Source organism: Sparus aurata, chromosome 3 (assembly GCF_900880675.1).
Source record: "Sparus aurata chromosome 3, fSpaAur1.1, whole genome shotgun sequence".
Classification (NCBI taxonomy): Eukaryota; Metazoa; Chordata; class Actinopteri; order Spariformes; family Sparidae; genus Sparus; species Sparus aurata.
The window spans coordinates 6,866,689-6,892,770 of NC_044189.1; the positions used below are offsets into that span (position 1 = coordinate 6,866,689).

Below are 26,082 nucleotides of genomic sequence, written 5' to 3' on the forward strand. Positions count from 1 at the left end.
TGGGTGTGCCAAGAGAGACAGGTGGGCTACAAGAGACGGCAACAACTGGGAAACATACGATATCACATTCACCTCACACCCTCGTCATCAATCATTCACTGCGTCCATCGTCATGTCTACTGGCCAATGCTCACTGAGGCCAGAGGACGTATTCGGGATGGGTAGGGCATTCATCAGTTGTTCTGCTGGCTCGTATCCAGGCATGAGGAAGAATTTAGGCTCATCACACACCTGTTGAAACCTCTCTGACTTAAGCTGTCCGCTGTCTCTTAACATATCTGGACAGGTCGTCATCACTTCTTTGAGCACAAGGAAGCTTTTCATTCCCGTCATCTGGCAATAAGCCAAATTGATGGCGTTAAGCAATCATTGCTATTCATGTTCCAAATACAAGTCTGATTTTATAATTACGTATCCACTCATATGGGAGGGAGAAAATGGTGAGCAAGAAAGATTATTCAGGATGTGCAGCTATATCCTTATATCCTGTATAGAAGGATCCTGCTCGACCAATGCTAGGGACTAAAAATCAGAATATGTTTACCATTTTTTTAAAATCAAATTTATCTCTTGTGAGCACCCAAATCTTACGGACAAAGAAGACTACATTGCTGCAGTGCCCGTATAAAAGCAGCCTTTTTAAAACTTTGGGAATTGGAGTGGTCACTTTATGTGCAATATCCTGTTTTCCATGTAATTTCTTTACTGTACAGCACAATGAAGAATATGCACTTTCAGCAGGGGCAACTATTAATACACTGTATGTTGCATACAGGAAATTGTGCTCATATGCCGAGCGCCTCGGGAGGCATTTGATAGCTTTGGTTTCAGCATTCAGAGTGCAAAAGAAATTTGAGTCTACAAGGAGACAAAATAAGAGAAAGCCTCTGGAGCCATACAACTACATTCCACCATGTGAAGTAACCACAAACAGTGAAACCGCCACTTAATCCACAACAACGAGCAACAATACCATGCTACTGTAATAACTAGTATGAGAAAGTCATTACTGTAGGCTAATCGCTGCGCAAGCATGCCTGTAAGGCAGCCAAGTTTTTGAGCAAGTCATGAGGGATGATTTCACTCTCAGACATAACAGAGGCGACGGCTGGAGAAGAAGGCTACATATGGCTGCAAAACGGATGGTACAAAAATAGGCCTTTGTTCAACTTCTCGCTCGCTGCCTGTGCCCTTCCTGCTCTCTACCTCCCCACACGGATCTGCTCCTCCCTGTCGCTCAACGTTCTCCCTCTCCCATTTGCTTTATTTCTTCTTCTCCTTATTCATATTTCTCCTCTGCTACCTCTCCACCCCTCCTTCTGTCGGTAACATCTTTCTCTCAGTGTCTATCTCTTTTTCCCACTTCACAAATCATTTTTCAGTTCCGTCTTGCTGTTTATGCGTCCCGTTCCTCCAGTTCTTCTCTCATTCCAGTTCTTCACACATTTTTTCACCAGATCACAAGTTTATATACATTACAGGCTAAAACGATTAGATTATCTATGGCCAGGCTGCATTCCTCTACACTACTTTCTCCTTCCGTCAGCAGCTCTCTTTACACAAACGTTTACCCTCACTACACCTTCCTGCATTCCTGTAGTAACTCCAACGCACAACCTATTCTTCTGGCTGATCTAAATCTTTAAAAATAAATACAACTGACAATGCTCTCTTTCTAAAATCCATCTCGATTAGGGGGAACTTTCATAACAAATGTCAGGCTCTTTAATGAAGAAGGCTGCAGAATGCCACATGTCAGATTAGACAAAATTTAGCCAAGGAATCATCATCTATAATTCTAATGATTGTAATCCTATCTGACTCTGTCAAGTTGGGTAATTTCTGCATCTCTGACAAATAATCTTATGCTAACACACACACACAGTCTTGACCGTAGCATATTCTCCTGCCTCCAATCATGATTGAAGTGGAGAACCTTTCAGTAATCACACTAATTCTGCAACATTTGTGGACCTTTGGCACATCCTGGGCCTACGTGCACACGGTGCAGCAGAAATGCTCTTTTTTCCCATCTTCAGACATGGTTAAGTGTGCATTGTGTAACTTTAATGGACCTGTTCTTACTTTGGAACAAACTCTTAATGCCAAGAGACATTCAGGCATCAGTTGAAGTGGGACCCCAAGGTTTCCCACAGTGAAAGAATTTATTTAGTGCCTGGATTGGGGGGGTTCCTGCAAACAGCATTCAGCATCAATAGATGTGAAGAAAACAGCGATGAATTCTCAAGCTTACACAGGATTGCATATAAATGCGCCATTCTGGCAAACCTTGCAATCTTTCAATCTCTCGCATTCCGCTTCTTTTCCCAGAAGGATGAATAATACATGCAAAATATGTGGAGGCTGCATCTATTTGAGTCTGCCGCTCATAATTTCTGTCAGAAAGACATGAATCTTATCACATTGTAATCATCTACTACAATTAGCCTCTTGAGTAAAAATCTAATTACAGGACTTCCTCAGGTGGAGATTATCTTTTCAGAATAGTGTGTGAGTAGAATTGGATTTCTGCACATGTGATGAATTCAGAGCATGGTGTCATGATGCAAACGTCTTGTTTTAGACTGCTACTGGCCGAGCGGTCAGCACTTGCATCAGCAGCTGTGTGTCCTGTGACACAGCACTTTTATATGACATTCAGCTGCTCAATGCTAGTAGCTAAGATGGGAAGTGAAGGGCGGATTGAAAAAAAAAAAGTTACAAAAAAAGTTACTTTGGGGGAATTTCCTGTTTTCTCCAGAGGCAAACAATCAGGAAAAACAAAACAGACAGACAGAAAGAGTTTCCTGACCTCCACCAGGGGGCTGAGTTCAGAGAGGAGAGGAAAAGGGGAGAGAGAGGGAAGGAGGAGAAGGGAGGGAATGAGAGAGGCTCGAAAGAGAGGAAGGGGGAGACTCAAAAGTTTAAGTTAAAGAGAGGCAAACTTGCAGGAGTAAGAGTGATTAAAAGTGAGTGATAAAAACCCAAGTGACAAGATATGTGAGAGCAGCCTTGTCTCCTGCGTCAGAGATAAAGATTTCATTCATTCGCCTCACACAAACACCACCACTCTGTGCCCTCCTCTCCCCTCCTCCTCTCCCCTCTGTTCCTTTCTCTTGGCCTTTGTTGCTCCTACCTCCCCTCCTCCCCCCTTCTCTCTCCTTCCTTCTGTCTCTCTCTCTTTTGCCCTGCTTCTCATTCCCTATTGATGTGAACAAAGTGGAAGGGAAATCGCCTGGTGCAGGGCTGTGATCTAGCTCTGCTCACACCCACCCACTCCACAGTGCTAAGAGGGAGCCAGCAGAGGGAGAACCACACTGGAGCCAGAATGCAGACCAGTTTCACCCCTTCAGAGATCTGAAGGGGGGGGGGGGGAAGAGAATCCCTGCAGCACTACTGGTAGCTGCAGCAAATGCAACCCAGACCAGTGGTGGAGGTTCTGAGTGGCACAACTGGGTCTCTGGAGGGGTGATTTCATCGGCTATCGTCACAAACGTCACACTGACCAGTTGACCAAGGGATTGTTGCGACTACGGAGCCCAGAGCAGGCATGCTCACTCATCCCTAGAAGCTGGAGGAATCCAGTGGAGCAAAAATACTTCACCGTCAGCAGGAAAAAGACACAGATGCAGCAAACGACAGCAAACACTCCAATAACAATGCGTAAAATATGATCTACTGTTAACAATTAGTTTGGATCAGACCAGTGAGCTGAAGCAATGAACCTGACACTCAAAAGAGTGGGAAACATTTTCAGAGAAAAACAGAAATAACACTAAAAACTGAGACTTAACTAGAGCTGATGTGTGTCTGAGTTGCTGCCCTCTCACTCAAGACTGGACTAAGTTTATATGCATGTATGTGGGTGTGACAGTAGGATGGCAGGGCGAGATGGAAAACGTCCTTTAACTGGAGAACTCATTTTCAAGCTTCTGATTCATCAAACTAATGCCTTGTTGAAATGTCCTCCAGCGAGCCACTGAATCTCTTCCAGCTGTTCTGCAGCTGAGCCTGACCTCTGACCTTTCCATAGTGTGCAAAAGAAAAGAGATCCATAAACCAGAACAGATTGCAGCCATGCATTGATATAAATCATTTTTTCTGGCATCCATATGGAAAGTGTCTGTAATATATACATGTCATGGTGGTAATATGAAAGCAATGCATTCATGTAGTCACACTGTCTGATGACCTGTTTGTGGGCCTGACAAGTTCTGATTTAGTCTTTAGATTGAAAACTCTAAGTCATTATTGAAGCCTATTCTGACAATGTGAGGGCAGGAATGTGAATAAACCAGACCATAACATTTTACTGCACTTATTAGCACTGTAAAACAAGAGTTCTGTTTGAGGAAATAAGTGTGACATTTTTTTAAAATATTGATTTAAGAATGTCATAATAGCTGTTGTTACTCATCTGTTCGAGGTTCTATGTAATATGCTGCCCTAAAAAGGCTGTTTATGAGTCAGAATTTATGGCTTTTATTGCCTTCCAGTCATAAAAAGGGTTTAGATTTTATATCAACACAAATCATCTTTTTTTTTTTTATTACATTTTGACTTTGTTAGCAATGTGTCTGTATCAACTGACTCTTAGTAGTACAGCTTCCGTCTTTCCCACAATGCATGTGAAGTCTCCTACAGGCGTTTCACAAAGCAGGCAGATGGAGGGAAGGGCGGCCCTAATTAGGAACAAACAGCCTTTTCTTTTTCACTTGACAAAAATAGACCTTGTGCATATTTCTCCTAAAATAAACCCCAACACCACAGCATGGGTGGTGTGTCAAATAGCAACCTTTTCAGCAGTAGAACAAACGTTAACTTTAACTGCGTTAAAAAGATAGGCTTTAAGTTGGACGACAGGCTTTCAAACCACGAGTGACTGAAGTTTCCTGGTATGACGAGATCCAACACTTAGTCCAGTCAAGAATCAGGGCTAATTTAGCTATAAGCTAAAGATAAGCACCAGAATCACACCGATTATATTTAAAGCATTAAGCTGTTGCAGGCAGCTTCAGGGATTCCTTCTAGGAAACTTGATACCACATCGAGACACTATTTTATCTTTTGTTATCATTCTAGTTACTAGGTGACGGTCTTAACAGAAGTGTCAACATGTGAAAATTGAGAGAAGCTGTATTTATTTCTTCAGATGTTAGCATTCATTCAGTGGCTCGACTGCTTTAAATAGTTGTAGAAAGCACTACATGGCTATGTAAATAGCCATTTAAAATAACAGTCAAATTAAATGTTCAAAATGTTTAGAGGCTGTGAAAATGTCTTGTGCAATTACACACTGTCAAGCTAGTTATCGATATTTACTTATTTCAAAGGAGAAGCTGTTAAAAGTCTACGGTTAGTAATGATAGCGTGATGCCAACCACAGAGAGACAAGGGGTATGTAAATGTGCTATAGAACATTTTGGAGGTGAAAAGTGAGAGAGATGACTCTGCAGGGAAATAACAGAGGTGGGAGTGAGTAATGACTGAAGAGGTGAAGAGATTCAGAGAGAGCATCATATAATCCTGAAGGAGTTTTCAACCACATCACCAACCACAGTTGCACACGACTTTCAAATACGGAGATGACTACATTTTACTGACACACGTTGTTGATGCTAGGCAACTACACTACACCGATGACACACACACGTACACACACTGGGATCAAACAGGGATCAATGGTCAGACTTACTCTTTAATCCGAGTTATCTGATGCTCCAAGGGAAATTTCCTTTAAAAAAGTTTTTATCTCACTCTTCCCCTCAGGGCAGCAATTAAACCCTCCTCACTTTAGTGCAGGACAAACTCAAACATCATTCACACTCTGACTCGACCTGGGGCAGCAAGAGAGCATTGAGAGTGCTACTTAAAGCTTCATGAGAGATAACAAAATTTATTTCTTCAGTTTTTTTTGTTTTTTTTTGTTAAATGGCACAGTTTGGGGAATTCATTAAAGGGGACTCAATGTGTCCAAAGTGAAAAAAGATGTTGATCCAAAGCATGAAAAGGTCTTCATGAATCTACTGGCTCAGGATGTGTTGTGCCTCAGAAAGCCTCCTTCACATCAGCATTTACATCAAGAGACGTCCTCCCCTCTGTGTCCTTGAGCAAGACATAAAAAGCCTTGACTACCTGCTATCTCACAGTTAAGAACAGTGCAGTCTGAGTGCCCGAGAGGTAAATGTAAAGCAGATGTGGAAACTCTATTTACATATCATGTTATCAGATCACCAGGCTGCACAACATGCTGTTATTATTTGACAAACAGGTAGACAAGTGAGCTGCTGCTAAGCAGACAGATTGACAGACAGACAAGGCTGTGGACAGACAGGTAGGCTAATATCTTAACAGCCTCAAACATGCAGCCTGTGAGTGTGTGTTTTACATTTGAGGACCATGGTATGTGCTCTACAAAAGCAGACATGCCCAATCTGTTAGAACACATGCAAACTGTGGAGGGACGTGCCACAACTGGACCCAGGCTATCAGAGGATGTCTGATGATACTGCTGCAGTTAAAAGCAGGTGGCAGCAACAGTGTGCACAAACACACGCAACATAATTCTGTACTTCAGAGGACTCACCAACATGTTTTTTTCAGGGCCAGTACTGATACTGATTACAAGTAATCAAGTAGACTAATAGCCAATATTTTGAACTGAAAATTTTTAAGAGTAACCAGTGATGGAACGTGTTAAAAGTTTTATTTAACTATAATTTTGTGCCACTTTACTTTAGTATTTTGAATTTCTGCTTCTTTATATGGTCACTCGACTACATTTATTTGACAACTTGAGTTACTAGTTACTTTACAGATTCAGATTATCCAGCTGTATTAGGCCATGACTTATGATGTGTAACCAATCAGATATGTTTGCTGATGAGACATCTAGAAAAGAGTAGTGACTACAAAAAGAGAGAGGACGCTACATCAGAGCCAGTAGCATATTTCTAAATGATTATATTTTAATCGACAATCAGACCAAAAAAACGCTGTGAGCACCGAAGTGGCCACAATTGGCCAGGCAAATAATCAGAGTGAGCCCTTAATCATCACCTTACCATGATACAATCTCTTACCTTAACCTAAAACAGCCTTTTGAAGAAGTGAGGACTTTTTGTTTCCAAAAATGTTTTCACAAAGTTCTAAAACTCACATTTGTTCCAAAGAACACAAACTGGAGCACGCAAGCACATCACCAAGACAACAATTGTTCGTAGGATCAAAGTATCACACCTTTTTACTGAAATAAATTGTTAAAATTTGCTGTAGTAGTCTTTGATCTGTCATGGTTACCATGACAGTAAACAACTGAAATTATTTGTGTCTTTGGTTGCTCATCTTGAGATAGGCAGTGGTTTAAGGGTTTCAGAATTAGTGACAGTCTGCTAGCTGGCACGCAACTCTGGGGGAACAACCTGACACCAATTACACGAATCACAACTGACGACTTTCTGTAAAACAGAAACCGCTGGCACTGAAAATGTCATGCAATATCTTTACCCAACAGCCTATTGATGCCACCCGTTTACACATGGACTGCAACTATGGCTGAATAAACATTACAGCCTTCAACATGTGAGCACCCATTCACCCACGGAGTGACCTGATTTCAGAGAACCACAAGATGTGCAGACACCCACAAAAAGGGGAACAGTCTGTGCTTACAACCGTGCCAATTCAATATTCATATCTTTATTTAAAAATACCCAGACTTTCAGAAAACACAGGGCAGAGGGTGACTGCCACCTGGCTCCTGACAAGCAAACAGCAAATGAACTGGCAGTCATTTAAAAAACATTAACCAACACAGAAAAAAACTTAAATTAGAATCCAGTTTACTTCAGCAAACGCGTGATATGTGGTGATTGGTGTGATAGGCATGGAGATTAACAAGGTATTGAGTACATCCTTTTAAAAAATGTGTCCATATTTTACAATGCATGCTTTTTTCCCCCCCATCATCTGATCCGAACAATAGAGAGTCAACTCATCATTCCTGGCTCTCAAAGTCTGGTCTTATCCTGATCCATCTCGCAAGACTGCATCTTCCTTTGTCTCTTGTAGACAACATGCAAAATTAATCACTCCAGCACAATAAGGTCAACTGCAGATACACCTGACAGAATAGAGCTTTTACATCCGGTCATATTAACCAGTTCAGTGATACAAATACCGTCCTGTCACCAAGGCTTTACTTAAACTCTTCCTGGATTGTTTTCTCTATTCTAACTTGGGTAATGCAGGTAGTGGCTGAAATGTCTAAAGAAATTAATAGCAATCCAACAGCATAAATAGCCAAAAGAGATCCGAGAAATTGCAATGTGTATAAACAGGTATAGCATTTGTTTTGGGGGACAGGGCTCATGTTCCGTATCTTTAAAATATTTACGATTAGGTCAGTTTAAGTGTTATGATTTGCCAAACAGAAACATAAATTGCTCTACATTAAATCACTTAGTACAGTAGAGACGGTGTCTTTTTTCACTTCTTTAAGCTCTCTCCTTATGAAAATAATATCTTAAGGTACACACAAAGAAATGGCAGAGTCAGCAGTTGTTTCAAAATGAGTTAGCTGATGACTGACAGACGCTGCAGTCAGCTCCAGCTTCCAGAAAGCAGAGCTACATCATCATACCAACAAGCCTGCTCTCCAGGGGAAGACAGGAAAAGTAGGTCAAACTTAAAGAGAATGAAATAGATGTGTGTGATATATAAAAGACAAAAAAACAAAAACAGAAGGGGTCAGAGAAGCACAGTAATTTCAACCACAAGAAAATGGGAAACCATTTTTTGTGCTGGGTAACTGATGCTACAATGCACAGTCTAGATGGACCAATAAGCAAGATGAACAGCAGGTAGATTTCTGTCGGATTTTGATGATTATTGAGGGAATAATCTCAAATCTGAACGCCATTTGATTTAATTAAACTCACTGTGCGCAACGTTATAGGAAAGAACACATATGTCAGCACACCAGGGAAAACTAACACAGGCCTAAGAAAGTGAACATGAGCTCCAGCCAGCGGACAGACACAGAGCAGAGGTCTGTGTGGGAACTGCTGGAGTCTAGAAACATTAAACCCAAATGAGAAACAGAACCAGAGCTCTGGGGAGACCAGCTGTAGATCCAATAGTTTGGAGAAGATCGTCTGCTTGAATACATTCTTAGATTCCTAAACTATACAGTTACAAATGTCCTTGCATGAACTGACACGTGATGAAAATATTTTAACATGATGGTAGAATCTCAGTCCAAATTCATTTAGGGGCTTGTTTTGAGTCAGAAGAACTCAGGTTAGAGTTGAAGGTGTGACAAGTTTAGGTGGTGGTAAGACTTTTACAGAGTTAGGGTGACTTAATGTCTTCACAAGCCGTTTGTAAGTAAATGTGTGTGTCTTTTCCCACCCTACCCCGGACTTATTAAGTAGGCTGCCTCTTTAAGAACAGTAGAAGAAAACAGTCCCAACTTCCTCTCTCCTCCCTCCATCATGTTTGTTATTTCAGGAATGTTCAGCAGCCTCACTCTCACTCTGTTCTGCTGTGTCACTGCTGGCTGTCCCACACACTAAAGCTGCAAAAATTGGCCGATATATCGATTGATCAGTCTAAAGAAAATTAATTGCTAACTGTAATTGTCAAACATTTGCTTATTGAATCTGAGGATTTTCTGCTTTTCTTCACCATTCATCATAGAAAATGAGGCATCTTTTGTTTTGGACTTTGGGTTCTGGGGAATTATGATGTGCATTTTTCACAATTATATTGACTTTTTGCGGACTAAACGATTACAACACAGGATTTTTTTCTGAACATGCTCAAGTTTCCCACAGTCAGTCAGGAATTTAAAAGTGTGTCATATGAGTGTGTACATTTACACTACAACAGACATCTTGACATACGTATTTGCTCTCTCCAGAAGAAGTGGCTTCTCAAGCTCTAAAGCACACACACAGACTCTCTCTCTCTCTCTCTCAAACACAGACACACACTGCCAGAGCAGCCCTCAGCTGTAATGTAAAGCAGACAGGTGATAACAGTTGTCTCCTCAGGGTGTAATTCATTGACAATGAGAGCCATAACACTCATCTCTCCCTCATCCTGTTATACTGGTAAAACTTGAAAATATTCAACCACTATCAAATGTGGTTCATTTAATTGTCATGAGCTTAAGTCACAACCAGTAGGATTGTAATATCTTTGTCATCATGGTGAAGCTGATTAAAACTAATTTTTTAATAAGCTAGCATTCCTTCAACTAGCAGTCTCATTTCCCTCGTCCATTTCAGTTACCTAAGGCAACTTCTTCGTACCAACAAAATGTTTGCACTTTAAATTTCTCACAGACGGTGCAACTTCTTCACTAACTTAACAAATCTGATCATAGTTTAGTTTACAATAGTAAAAATCAAGAGCTACATACTGAAGCCAAACCTATACTTTATTTTAGGGGTCAATGCCAAAATTTATATTAGGTAATAAAAAAAATTCTGATAGATATGTCAGCCGATATACACATTATCTGCAATGCTCCCTCAGATATGTAGTGGAAACAGGATATTTTACAGTTTAATAATAAACTATATTATCTAAAACGACATCAGTGCATTGAAACAGTAATCATCAATGGCAACTAAATAATAATAAATCACCCAAGATTAATTTACTGCATTATAATCCCTCTTAAAACGCAAAAAAAGAAAGACAAAGCAAAGGGTTAAATATCAGCACATATTTGACAAGATTTGTACACCTGGGATAGGCGTATATCATATAATGGTCGGACTCTTCTACATGCTTCATTTTCCCATTAGTACATGAAAACGTATGTACAACTGACTTATAATGTTCTCGTCTGACTCTCGGATCTCCCACCTCCCCCCCTCCCCCTCCTCTGAATCGCCTTCACACCTCTAAGAGCTGGTCACCATCATTCCTCACTGCCTCTACCCTATCTATCTATCCATCTATCCATCTATCCATCCATCCATCCATCCATCCATCCATCCCCCTCCAGGAATGTTATTGTCTGACGCTTGGATTAAAATAAAAAGAGGAGAAGAGGCAGAGTGAGGGAACGTCAGACTACGATGGATGCAGGGAGGGATAAGGATTAGTAAAAAAAGGGGTGACAGACGGGAAATCTGGGGGAGGAGCTAACGTGGAGGAGTGCAGGAGAGGAGAGCCCCCCCCCCCCCCTTTTATAAACCCTTCTGCTCTGAATGGTGGTATGTTTTGTAATGCCATATTAGATCATGCTACAGACTAAGTTATCAAATTAACTTAAGAGTTTGTGTTATATGACCAAAACAATATAACAATATCTAATTTATGTTCTAAATGTCATTGTAATTTTCCTTTTGCTCGTTCCTTTGCAATATCTTTCCTTCTAGGGAGACTGCTCGGTTTTCTGAATTAGCCCTCTGTCTTCATATCCATACATGAACATCTTTGAGACATAGCTGGCATAGCTGAGATTACAGTTACCCTGGCAAACACTGGAAAATACAGAAATACAGGAGAAAAATCACCAACAATGAGATTTTTTAAATAAAACTCTACCATGTCAGGAAAATAATAATACATGGGTATTAAGAATAAAGATTCCCTGGCTGGCTCTCAAACAGTCGGGGTCTCCAGCCTTGCAGACCACAGAGCTCTGTGGGTGAAGTCTGGTGATTAAAGGGTGCAAAGACCCTCTGACAGATGGAGCAGGTCACAGAGAGTGGGACGTGCCAGGTCTCACACACACACACACACACACACACACACACACACACACACACACACACACACACTGACATACATAACAGCACAAAATGATGTGTGCATTTACACACATAATCACAGGCCTAACGTATATCCCTCTACTTATGGATGCAGGCTTGTGCACACATACACACACGTATGTGAGCATGTGGCCGCATGAAAAACGGGTGACCATGAGCAAGATTATTAGTGAGCGAGGACAATGGCAGTGTTTAAATGCAGACACACACCCTTAGCCAGTCTGAGTGTGTACAGCTCATTAAACAAGACTGATCTGTCACTCAAAGTATTGAAACGTTCCCTTCAAAACACAGTGTACGTATTATTACCTACAACAATAAAGTGTCCCACTGCCATCCATCTTAATGTTTGTCCTGCTGGTTGACTCATTCAACGGACGATTCCAGGCTAATCGGTCTTATTGAATCCTTTGACACGCCTACTATCACACAGTCAAATCTGCATCATTAATATGGCATTTAAACTTGCAATGTGCCATTTACACAGAATCTTACTTAATTTGGCCTGAATCTTTTAGAAGAGGTGAGGATATCAAGATAGAGGGCGTTACATGTTGTTCAGATTGTAGTACCCTTTATGGAAAATGTGTGAATTAGGCTGGTGTAAATAAAACTGACTTGATTTGACCATTGGGATATCAGCTCAAAACAGGGGCTGTATATGGAAAATGAAAGAAGATGGCTCTATCAGTTGAAATTTTCATGTACAGTATTTTCAGTAAGAAGCCAAAACCATTAATAATTCATGTAACCTCCTCTCATTTTCACTGCTCGCACTCAACAACAGTCAGAACAGCCTCGCAAAAATCTACTTCCTTGCCGATTTCTACAGCTTCTATTCAATTCCGGTTCTATTCTATTGGATTAATTAGCTGTTTAGCCCAATGAACCTGAAATTGGTCAAGCCTCTCGCCTGATATCTCATCTCTTTGATATGCCTATTGATCAGACACTGACAGGCCCTGGAGCAATCAGGACTAATCTCTGACTTCAAACTGTGCAAGATAATCTCGAGCACGCACTCTCTCACACACACACACACACACACACACACACACACACACACACACACAAGAATCAATACAACTGTGATCTGATCTCAGACTAGTTATGAATGGCAATTGAGAGCATGTCCTTAATGAGGTCAGTGTGGCCATAATGTTCTTGTGATCGATGCTAATGAAGCGAATAAAAGTTCTATTAATGTGGAAATTATTAAACTGCTGATGATGTGAGTGTTCACCGTACAAGCCTGAAAATGCTTTGGTCAAATAATCAATGGTAATTAAACGAGAATGTTTCAGATTCATCATATGCTTTCTCAATAGTGATGATCCATCCACTGAATAGCAGCTGATTAGCTCGCTCCAGTGCAAATGAATCAAGACAGAAACATGAATATATACACGCACACGCACACACACACACACACACACACACACACACACACACACACAAAACCCAAAACACTCACGCTGATTGTCAGTCCCACAAGATGGTAATTTTAGAATTTCTCAATTAGGAGCCAAGCCTGTTAAGAGAAGTAGCTGTAAGAGCTACAGGAGATTAACAGCCGCTCTGACTACTGACCTAGTAAAGATAGAGAGGAGGAAGGAATGAGAAAGGGATGATGAAAAATAAAAAGAATAGCAAGAGACTGCAATAATAAATTCAGAATTGTAAAGAGAAAAAAAACAAAGCTAAGAAAAAGATTACTTAAAATGGGGGTGAGACAGACTCCCCGCACACACAAACAGAAAACCTGCCTCACCTCCCCATTATTTGATCTAGGAAATAGTAGTGCATGAATGGACAGAAGGAATGAAAGAAGGGGGGGAGTGAAGGAGAGAACTTTAAGCGGAGTGTGTCAGGAGAATGGTATGATGAGGGTTTTATCAAGGACAGATAAAAATAAGATGATGAATCAGAAGCCTTTCAATTACAAGGCCACACAGACGGCACTGTAGTGTCAGGACGGGGACAGTCAACATTAGAACCTGGAAACATCAACAGTGTGTATTACTGTAGTGATAACCTGAGAGCTATTTGTCTATTTTGAGGATCTCTGCCCACGTTGCTATTACTATTTAAGGCTGAATTTCTAAAATGTTTTAATGTTAAGCTCCCAATGTAGAAGAGACTCTTAAAGACTGTTAAAAATGACATTGTTTTTCTGTTTGGTAGCATGACTCAGAGAGACCTTAAAGGAAACACTAATAAATATGTGAACCTTTCCTGTCACCCTGTTGTTATCCACCACACACAAAAATCCCTAATGTTCTCTGAGGAGGTGGGAGGAGGGAAAGCAGGAGGACATTACAGCTGACACAAAAAGGCAAGAGGCTTATGGAGGGATTGTTGGATTTTAAAAAGGCCCTGTACTAAAAAGAAAGGCATATAAACTACTGCAACCTGAATGCAATTGTGAGGGTGTGCAGCACCGCAGGTGCAGTGTTTTATGTCAATGGCTGCAAGTGCAGAATGAAATTGAACTGTGACAACTGTGATGCCAGGAACATAACAGAAAGACTGAGCAGAGAGGTTCAAATCTCACAGTCACATTTTATTCCGACACACAATCAGCTTTATATTTGTCCAGAAATCCAATCAAAGGCTACGCCTCCTACTACCCCATGATCTCAGTGCCATGCTGAAATACATAAGAACCACAGTTAACCCCCTGTTACAGCAGCCTTTGTGGTACAGGCCCTACGCCGCAGAGACGTGAGGGAACGGACCAAACCACTTTTACAGGGGTGCATTGGTTACTTGCCATGGCCTTGGTGTAGTAAAGTGGATGAATGGGATTAGGGCTCAGCCCTTGCTGGGGGGCTGTCTGTGTGACGTCCTGCCAGGATGGACCAGATTACCCTCACAGCCTGATTTGAATAGCAAATCCTCACACCACCGTACACACGAGCATGCACGTAAACGTGCTAACACACACATATACGCTGGATGCTTGTGGAGTGTGAATTTTAAGCAATACACCGTGAAAGGGCATAAAAGTGGAGTAGACAAAGACACATTCAACACATATTCTATTGCTGGGGCAGTAACTAAAGATATTTTCATTACTTACTTATCAAAATTTCCTTAACACAAAACATTCATCTAATCAAAAACAAGTATGAAAAGTTCTCATCTCAAGAAGCCAATTCACCAACAAATGTCTTCCAATGATCCAAAACTGAAAGATTATCAATTCAAAATGTTATAAATGAAGAAATAATAATAAAATAAAATGTTTTTTTGAAAAAGATCAGCATTTTTGATGAATGAGTGCTAACCGAAAGACTGATCCGGGGGTTTCCAACGTTATTGGTGAGTGACCTCTTCAAAATGTGCAACTTTTGGTTGGCATCTCTGTGGGTTTTGATCAAGTCCACCTGAAAGTAATTGATTTTTAGAGGCCTAAAGATGAAATATAATCTAGTTATTCGCAACACAAAACAAAGATTAAAAAGGAGCCAAAAAAGGTAATTTAATTTTGTGCAGCAAATTTGTTTTCTGCTTTCCTTTTATTACTTTTCTTGTGACCCGTTTTTTTTCCTCATGGGTACTAATTGTTCAGCACAAATGTCAATGGCAGAATTGTGTACTAGCATTGATGATTAGAGGATAAACCTGTTTCAACACACACACCTTCCCTGCGGTTTCTTTCTGAGTGTGTCCCTGCTAAGAAGCCCAGCTCCAGTGTGTAACCCAGTGTCCCACAGTGAGTGTGCAGTCAGCTGAGAGTCACAGGCTGAAGGAATTGGAGCAGATTAAAAGTCACCCTGCCTCTCTTGCAGTCACAAGCCAGGGTCGACACTCACAGCCACTCAGCGCATCCTTTCATCTGATGGGATTTAAGAGTCAAACGCACGTCCAATTGGCTGAGACTGACAGTTCACACAGTTATTAGGGGGGCCCGGACAAAAAAGGGCATGTGTACATGGTGTATTTCCTCTCATCTTCCTGCCTGGCCAATAAAATGATGACCAAATAACAACAACTCCTTCCTCTTCTCTGTTACAAGATACTGATCTCTATATCAGCACAGATCTCTCATACCATTTAGTGACTTTTGATTCTTCATGGTATCATGAGTCTACACTTTAAAACGATCTTTTCAGCTGTCTGCTGAGCATCAAGTTAACATTTCCAAAACATCTAAATCAATTCTTTCTCCTGCATCAATCCATTTCCTCTCTCTCCTTGTGCTTTTTCTTGCTAAAAGTAACATTTGTTCAAATTTTTTCATGTTTTAACAACTCGCCATGACTCAAAAACTGTCAAAACTCCAACATTTGTTGAACCTAGGTGTCAACAGACATTAATGCAGCTGAAGCTTCTCTTCTTGTCAATTATTAAATTATCTGGTTGGCCCTTCTTTAACTGACCTTTAAAATGTGCCCTCAACTTTATCATCTTGGTTATGATCCTGTTTGTCTGTTCCTTCATTTTCTGTCAAGCCTTCAGGGTTTTCCAGTGACATGTCATTTTTTCCCAACTGTCTGTGCATGTCCCTGTAAAACCTGATGAGACTATCAGGTTTTCAGACATGTGGAAGATATACAGGATACTAAATTATTTATAAGATAAAGGATTGCGACTCCAATCACTCTTTCTTTTCCTTTTCCTATAGCATACATCCCTCACCCTTCAATCTCACTGGGATACAAACTGACTGAACAGCATCCATCTGAATGACAGGATGATTGATAGACAAGAGTAGGTATAGATTTTCTGTCTTCATCCACATGCAGCTTCCTGCCTTCATAAGAAAATTAACAAGGAGAGCATGAAGGAGATAAACTGAAGAGGTGAAAGAGTTGAAGATTAAAAGTAACATAAAGCTATCCAGGATAAAGGATGAACACGCAGAGACAGGGAGGAATAAGAAAAAAAAATGAAATTAAAAGAAATCTGGAGAAATAAAAGGGAGGAGGATAAGTAATGAAGGAGAGTCAGAGAGCAAGATCAATCCTGAAGGAAAGCATTGGCATCAGCAGCTTATCCTCGGCAATGACACAGAAAAGAATACGGGCTAATCTGTGAATTACTGAAAAGAACAAAAATGAATTCTCATTGTGGAGGCGGGGAAATGAAAATGGGAGAGCGAGAATAGAATCAGAGAGAAGCTAGAGAGTGAGAGAGGATATAGTACACCCTGAAGACAGATGATGCCCTATAGAATGCAGAGCTGCAAGACCAGCTGTGTGTGTGTGTGTGTGTGTGCGCGCGCGTGTGTGCCTGCGTGTGCGTGTTCGCCCCCTGCCTGCAGTGTGCAATCGATGCTCTCTGCAGACCAACCACTGTCCCCTATATTGCTTTTAGAGCAGCGTCCATGATTAATTCATTAACCGTCTCTCTCCCCTATCTTACTTTATCTTGACAGCTCGACTGCATTTTACACCCCTCACACCCAGCCACAAACACCCATATCCCGCCACACACAGCAGCAACAACAAATATTCAGCAGCAGAGATGTAAAGATATAGAAACTTTATTCAACAACACTGTTTTTAAAAAATCCAGAAATATGAAAACACTTGGGATGGGTTAAAGTAACATGCATCAAAAAAGATCTCCAGCTAAATCTCTTCTTTTTCAGCCTCTTTCAGTGGGCCAACAACAAAACTATTCAAAGTGTCTGATTAGAAGTGGGGAAGACAAAATCTGTTCAATCTGCTAAGTTTTAGCTGTTTAAAACAATATGGTTTCTTTCTGCTTCCTTTGATCACCTAAAATGTGTTTTAAAACAGCAGCAAATCTCATGATTCTGTTCTCATTCATAGATTTTATTTCCGTTTTCACAAAACTGAACAAGCAGAACATAAACATTTGTTTGCAGCTTACATGTGCTATTTGTTAAGCGGGTGAACTGTAATTCATGCCCTGAGCCGGACATCAAATAACTTTTATGACCATATCCTCGTCTGACAAAATAAACAGGTTAATGGCAGCAGCTGTGCCACATAATTGTCTTTACTGACATTTCAAAGAGGATAAGTGGCAACAAAAAGTTGTCTTGTTAACTAAACTGCAACATGTCCCTTAAACTACATCTAATAGGACTTGTGTCTTTGTTTTTAAGAAGCTAAGTTTTACCCCTCCATCTGAAAAAGCTTTGCCAACATTATAAAATGCATCCACTCAGGATGACATTTCTATTCAACGCTGACTTAGTATGGATTAAACAGAGGAAAAGATGTCTTTTTAAATGCAACCAGCTTATCTTGGACGCAGTCTGAGACTGGATGTGACTGTGGCTAAGAGGTCAAAGCAACAGCAGTGTGCTCCTGCTTCTGTTTCCTGAGGAGCCTTATTATCGATTCAAGTCATGGCGCAGCTCCAGAAATGGGAGAGTGTGCTCACACGCATACACAGTTATATATCCATGACATCTACTGATGTTCTTGACCTATTTTTTTTCCCTTCAAATGAATGCACTGACACACAAACACACAGCCAGAGATTCCTCCCCCTCTTTGCCAGCGATTACATTAAACATCCGGGATGCACCAACAGAGACGGACAAACATCACTGTGCAGGATCAGTGCGAACTGCGGGAGCTCTGACAACCGCCACGCAACACTGAAGAATAGTTGAAAAAGATGTGGGTCGACCACACAGCCTCCACTGTTACAGTCTGTCATGAATACAGGCCCTGTGTGCTGCCGACAGAAGGGAGGGGCACACACACAATCACACAAACACACACATTTATATGTTGAAGCAAATATTTCACACTTGCTGGCTGCAGCCCGCACGACCATTCAATTTTCTCCTGTGACTCAGACACACACAAGCTCACATATACACAAAGAAGCTCATTGATTATTTTACTAAAAATCAGCTGGGTGCTGGTTATGTAAGAGCCCCGAGGGCTAAAGAGGGGGGAACTGCTGCGAACAGTAAGAGGGGGGTGAACGGGGGGGGAAGAGGGGGGAACAGGAAAGGAATGGGAGGAGAGACGTGACAGATTTACTGCATATGAAGATAAAATGTGGAGAATGCAACAGAGACAGAGAGCCAGAGGGAGATCATTTTGACACTGCAGTATTTTTCTTATTTGCTGATACACATACAGCATCTGGGCTATCACTATGATAGAGTTATTTTCTATCTACATTTTGTAATTTTACTTGCACTCACTGTAAATATGAACATGAATAAAACAATCATTCTCTCCGTTTGTAATTCTGCGTGTTACTTTAATAGAAGAAGTCTTTGAAAACCTATAAAAACGCTTATGCCTTCATTTCACACAGCTTAAATCACTGTTCTATATACATTTCACCTTAGTGTTGAAATTAACTGCCTTTCTTTTCAAATTCTCCACTTAATTTAGCTGTTTTAATAATCATCAAAGCATTTTTTTTTACATAGTTCTGATGTCCATTTATATGCATTAATAACAAGCAATTTGTCCCAGCAGGGTGGGGAGGCCTCTCAGCAGAGCCCCGAGCTCTGGGAGCGTTTGATTTCCCTAAAGGCTCACCCCCCTCCTTTTCCTCTCCTGCTATGCACAGCAGTTCAAGCGTTCAAGCTCGGTCAGCATTTGCTTTTCCCTGCCGCAGCTCTGACAGCGTTTGGTTTTCCTGCCGACACAGTCAGGTGCTGCTGGAGAATGTGACCAAACCGGAAGCAACGGGAGAGATGGGAAATCAGGGAGGGGAGGAGGCAAGGAAAGAAGAAGGGAGGGAGATAGAATTAGATAATGAAATAACCAAGTGAGAATGTGAGGAAAATCCAGCGGAGAGGGAGGGAGAAGGCAATAGAGGAAGAATCAATACTAAAACGGTTAAGTGGGCCATGACAGAGAACCAAGATCGGAGAACGACAAATTAAACAGCTACTGTAATAATCGCAGTAGGGAGCGGGAATGTGATCATTAATATTGGAGTTTAATTAAAAAACGTATTATCCAACTTATTAAAAAGGTTATTTCACTACCGCAAAGTAACAGATGATCTTCAAAGATCCTGGACACTACTAAGGTATTTGTAATTAAAAGGTTTGACAAAGGTTTGACCACGGTGTGATCTGGGAGAGGCAGAGAGATTGTGCTGGATGAGAAACAGGAGGAAGAATGGGAGGAAGAGGAGATTGTGTTCTTGCGGGCAGCAATCTACCGTGAGAGGAGAGCAGAAGCAAGGGCGCTGGAAGGGAAAAACTAGGCCACGTGGAAAAATCCAGCTGTAATGATCCAAATCAGAGACCGGCCAATAGCTTGGATGTCTGGCCTCACTTCTCTTGCGGTGTCTTTTTTTGTCTCCTTCACACTGTAGTTACACGGTTCTGTTCTCTCTGATATTCAGTTAAGTTGTTTTCGTCTTCTATTCTACACTCCATCTTTTCATCCCTTCCTCTCCTGACACTACTGCTCTTCATCACTACATTTTTATCTTTCCATCTCATCTCCTACAGTACCAGAGTTCACTTGTCCAACAACCAGTTAGGGAAGCGAAGAACCGATTTCCACACATCATCTAATCTCGCCATTTCGAGGTCTAATTTTACCTCTAATGGGGTTGCATTAGTGCAGCGTGACATTTCTCAGACAGAGGCAGAAAGACAGCAGACATAACAGAGAGGCTGAGTTAGAGATGGCATATTCAAAGCAGCAACAGATGCACTTTAATAGGATTCATGAGGTGGTAAGGAACGCACAGGCGTCCTTTGTATAGCCATGGTGTGAGGAGAATGAGAGAGGCAAGTACAAACACACAAACACAGATCTACAGAGAAAGCAAGAGCGGTCCTGCACTGGCCTGACACTTCCTGTATCCCACGGAAATGCAGGACGTCAGCAAACACTCAGCTCAAACCCTTCCTGATGCTCTGTGCACTTCCTGTCTGCCTTGCTAGGTCACTGACCTCTGAGTAGAGAACTTTTGACTGTATTAGGATCACATCTTGTTATCGTTCTAAACCTTTCTGTTTTCCAAAACTGATTGGGTTTTTATGATTATTGATTTCGAGCAATGGTGACGAACTGATTTAATTTTGTTTCACATGTATGAGGAGTTGTTTTTATAGTGTAACAGGGAGACTTAACTCAAAGAATACCAGTATGCTTATTATATGTCAGTTTGCTTACACTTGCCATATTGCTGCCAGACCATGACAGAAAAATATTCTTAATATCACAATATTAATCTCAGCCATATCACCCAGCCCCAGGCACTTTACTTAATCATTTAAAGTACTGATGGCTACAGCAACAGGATGCAAATGCTGGCATTAAAGCTTAATTAATCAATAAGTCAATCAATTGTCAACTCTAACAATAATAGATCAATCATTGAAGTTACTTTTCAAGCAAAAAAGACAAACACCAGTGCCTACTTGCTTGGTAAATTAGTAATTTATAACATTGTAAATTCTGTATCATTGGGTTTTGGACAGTCTGACAAAGGAACACTTTCAATGTGTCACCTAGGAATCTGGGAAATCATAAAAGGTATTTTTTCACAACCAGAGAAAATCTGTGCTTCTAATCTACAGTTTGGCTATAATGAAGGTTATAGTTAAAAGAGTATGTGTGACCTTCTTTGGGACTGTCAAACAGTGCAGTAAAACATTAATCCTGATGGAGAGGAAAAAGCCACAGCAAATGTGTCCTTTGCTTCACTACATACCAGCTTAGAGGGTCAACACAGTCAAACACACACACGGAGGAGGACTGAGCTGGCAGACGTTGGCAGTGCCTGCACACTGATGAGTTAGAGGTGTTAAGTATACAGAGGAAACATCGTGACGCCATCTTCAGCCAAAGATTTACAAAAATGTTAACCCTGCTCACTACGCACACACTCGACCAACAGAACACACACACCGGACGCAGGATGCAGACAGCTCAGGTTGCACACGAGTTCATCCAGACTGAGTGACTAGATGAGAATTACCTAAATGAATTGAAATGGAAGAGATTTTAGATATACAAGCTAAAATGAATATACCCTGACAAATTAGCAGTGTGTGTAATTGTTTGGGAAAGGTTTTATGTGTCAACACACACACACACACACACAACCAGACAGCAAAGACGCACACATTTTCTAGTGTCTATATTTGTAAAGGGCAAAGTTAAGGCTATTGGTTTCCTGAACATCTTGCTCTTCTAAATGTCCCAATTGTTCTGTTTCCTTCCATGTTTCCTCACTTAAATTTAGCTCTTAGAGAATTGACGTGAACTATTGTGTACCTGTCAGATGTTCTTATACTTGTCTAAAATAGTTACTACATAAAAAACAGCGCAGGAGCAGAAATCTAAACTGTGTCGCCTGCTAATTATGGACCTACCTGTGTAAATACAATTTTCATTTGAATGTGCCCTAAACCATCTGGTTTTCCACTGACTCAGAGTGTGTGCGTGTGTTTTCTGAGTCAGGTCCCAGTGTTTTTCCATATAGACCATGTCACTACTGCTTAGATATCCTGTCATTGTTACACAGCGGTTACACACAAGCACAAGCACAAGCACACACAAACACCCTTCCACCCTTTTAAATGATTTAAAGTGGATCAAATGTCCCCCACTCCAGTTTCAGTCAAGTGATGCCTCTAGCGGGACGCCAAGTTCACATTTCTCCATCTTTTCTTCCTGACAACTGCTACAAGTGACTCACACACAGCTGACAGAGTAGTAAAAACTCACACACATCTACAAGATAGTGGTTTATGGGGTCAAGATGACTGCAACATTTGAAAGTCACTGAAATCCAGACCACCAGGGGAGGAGAGGAAAGGAAAGAAAAGGGAAGAATAATGTGTGACATAATAAATGAATGACAAGGCAAACTTGATATCACCCAAGACAGTAGACATGCTATTGTCGCTATGAGTCTTCAAAGAGCAAAAGGCGATTAGACAGTGACATACAGCAGCAGCACAAGTCCCATTGTTGTGGGCTGACTCCAGAGGACTCGGGACAGGTCCTATAGGGTTACAGCCTCATTATAGTGCTGATGAAGAATGAGGTGTGAGTGTTATGTTGACAGAACACAGAGGTCTTAAACCTGCAGCCTTACAGGGCCAGAAAACACATGTCAATCTAAGAATATCCTACCAGCAACCACCCGGAAAAAGTAATACGTTTGTGGGTCATTAGACGGTCTCCAACTATACCTGTGGGACAACTGTAGTAGACGCCAGTCTATCAACTCTTGAAATAAATGTATGTATGCCAGAAAATGTATCAGCAGATCAATTTTGATCAGATTGGTTGTTAATCAGTATCTGTGTTTATGTCTGATATGCACCATAGGTTTTTCTTAAAGATTATAATAGGAAAAAAAGCTGCTGGGAGGGGCGATTTATAATCATTACATTCCTAGTTAAGCTTATTGCTTTAGTGCACTGATGTCATTTTAGAAAATAAATCTTATTGTTCAACGGTAAAATATCCTCCACCTGAATATTTTTATTTTCAATAACCACATTTAAGGGATCATTGCAAAAAATTTGTGTATATCGTGTGTATCAGAATTCTGTACTCCTTAATATCGGTATTGGTATCAACCACAAAAATCTGGTTCTGTCGGACACCATTTTCGATAATTGTCTATCAAGCTGTAGCTTCAAAAACACAGATTTACAAAAAGTTGTTTTATTTCACTATTTCCTATAGTTTAAAATTGCCCATTTGCTGCTGATTAGCCAAACAATCAGAAGACTTAATCAAGGGAACTACTATCTTGTGGTGAATATTTAACATTATTCAATCAATAACTGCTCATGAAAGAAATCAGTGACAATAGCATCACAGCTGTAATGACATTGGAGAGCAAAGGGAAGTTTTAACAACTAACTTGGCCCAGTACAATTTACCACAAAGACAAGAGAATAGAAGTCTGTGATTGCCATTTTCATACCACATGGCATCAGAGTCTATCCTTGCATACAGTTTACCAAAGCGACCTTTTACACGCTCATTATTCTTGCCAAATAAAAGGACCAGCAGTGGGGTATCTACTAACCATCAACAGTGCCAGATTTGAAGTCATGACCTTTAATCAGTTTGGGACTTTCGGGCTGTTGTGTGTTGAGATTTCTAATAGCCCAAAAGGCCCAAGAGGCCCATGTCCAGCTCTACTCAAATCAAAGTGCTTATGTTTCCTTCCTTTAATCACCTCTCTCATGGGAAACACCACCCCTAAAACCTTATTCATTTATCAAAGTAAAACAGCTGATCAGAGATAAAATTGAACTTTGATTGCGTTCGACAAATGGCACTTTAATGGAGAGCAATCAGTTGCCACAGGCTGAGAAATGGACTGCAGTTCAGCCTGCCTGGCTGCTGAAGTACACACACTCTGAATTTACAGTGCTCTGGAGCTCTCAAGTGTGTGTGTGTGTGTGTGTGTGTGTGTGTGAGAGAAAGGGAAAGATTTAATGGGAGTCTTTTTGCCTTTGAATAACTTTAACACGTTTACCACCTTTACGTTTGGATTTATTTTAACATTAAACTGGCTATTACTGCCAGACACATACATACAAATCCCTGTGTGTTAATATATTACAGACCTGAGCCTAACAGCATATGTTTTACACAGCTTGAGTTATGAGTGTAGTCAAGGCCAAAAAGTCATCAAAGGAAAAATTGGGAAACTTAATTTTACTTGCGTTTCGGTTATAAATGTCACGCTCTGCTTGAAGCAAACTTCTAACTGAAGATTGAATCAACTAATAATTTGTCCGAGAATATCTTAACTCGTGTTACACAGGAGATACACAGAGGACTCTGTCTGCATATTTTGGCACAGATATATTCCAGATATGGCTAAAACTGATCAGAGCCACGTGTTTTCACTTTCACTCAACAGAAAGTATATTTGAGGAACGGCCAATCATAAGAACTGGACAACATGTTGCCACAGAAGAGATGTTACAAACTGTCACTGAAATCATCTCCCGAGGGGCTTCTCCCTCCACGGTTAAACAGGTTTGTTATACAGATATTTGATGTTGGAGGATGTCCACACCCGTCTCCCACACACACACGTTTCACGTCAACAAGCTAAGTTCTAAACCCTGAGGAGTTCAGTTTCATTATAATAATCAATTATTAAAATCCACCTCCTTTTCATCAGTGCCAGCACCACAGATGTGACCCGAGTCTATTGGCTGTCAGCACCCCCATCCTCTCCCTTGCACACAAACTCTCCACCCCCTCCCCGCCACAATTTCAGTAGAGGCATTCATTTTTAAAGCGCCCCTGTCACTGGGATTATAAAACAGCAAGTCTCAATGCTGGTGGTAACGCCACTGCTGCAAGGCGGGTAACAATAAGAGAGAGACACAGACAGAGAAAAAGATCTGCAATAGCCCAACAAGCACCACTCATCATAATGTGTTTAAAAACCTCATCAGAGACACACTCAACCTTTCCACTGACTTGCAGAGCAGCAGCTGTGATATTTACAGGATAAACAGCAAACACAAGGCGAAACATGAGGCCATGTGGGGAACATTCCCTGGCGGGCAGGGGGACTTCATAAAAGTGCTTCCTCTGGTGTCTCAAAAGCACACAAGCGATTACAAGTGAGTCAGGGAATGCAATGTGCCCCTACCAAGTTCAATAGGGTGGCAAAGCTTCCTGCCACGCTTTGTTTATCCAAAATATCAACAATGAAACAATCCAGATTATGAAACTGGCAGACTGGGCTGGGTGTTTGCCCAAGAATCAACTTACACTTTCAGACACACTCTGTGACCCACGTTTGAGGTCTTTTCATCCCATTCCTTTCATCCCATGACAAAAAACACCAGCATTCCTATAATATTCCCACAGGGGCACATGAATGTGTCCAAAAAAGGCAACAGAAAGTTAAGTCATCTCATCCTGTGACTATTGTAAATGATCTGTTTATTTTTGTCTGGGCTTAGCTATGATACTTGACACTTCACCATGATATTTGAATGCACCCTCCGTGAAGATATGGAGATTCTGTACATTGTTCAGCACTTTTCCTTTTACCTTTATATCTCTCCAGCACATCCTCGTACGCCTGGGCGAATTCCTTCTCCTGTGAATGGTTCGTCGGCAGCAGACCCGGTATGAACCCGGCCATGGTGGCTCTGCAAGCCGGCTGGCGAGTGGAGAGGGGTCGGCCTGCAGAGTGCTGCAGTGACCCGGTCCGCTGCTGCGCGTCAAGCCTCCAGCTCCGGATCCTTGTTCTTGTAGGACTCCAATCCAACACCACCTCGCCTGAAACTAGTGATGCATTGGCGCACACTGAAAGCCCAGTAGCTCACTTCCAAGCAGGGTTAGATAATCCTCAGGGATACTTAAGA

General features: G+C 41.2%; 1 protein-coding gene across 8 annotated transcripts in view; it reads right to left on the reverse strand.

The window, feature by feature from the left end:
* macf1a (microtubule actin crosslinking factor 1a) overlaps positions 1-26,082 on the reverse strand; it is a 230,812-nt gene that overhangs the window by 178,850 nt on the left and 25,880 nt on the right. Inside the window, exon 2 of one of the 8 annotated variants that reach the window (XM_030411319.1) lies at positions 25,766-26,075. The exons of the other annotated variants lie outside the window; for them this stretch is intronic. Coding sequence (XP_030267179.1) covers positions 25,766-25,859 — 94 coding nt within the window. The 5' untranslated portion in view covers positions 25,860-26,075. The remainder of the gene's footprint in view (positions 1-25,765; positions 26,076-26,082) is intronic. 8 annotated transcript variants of the gene reach the window in all.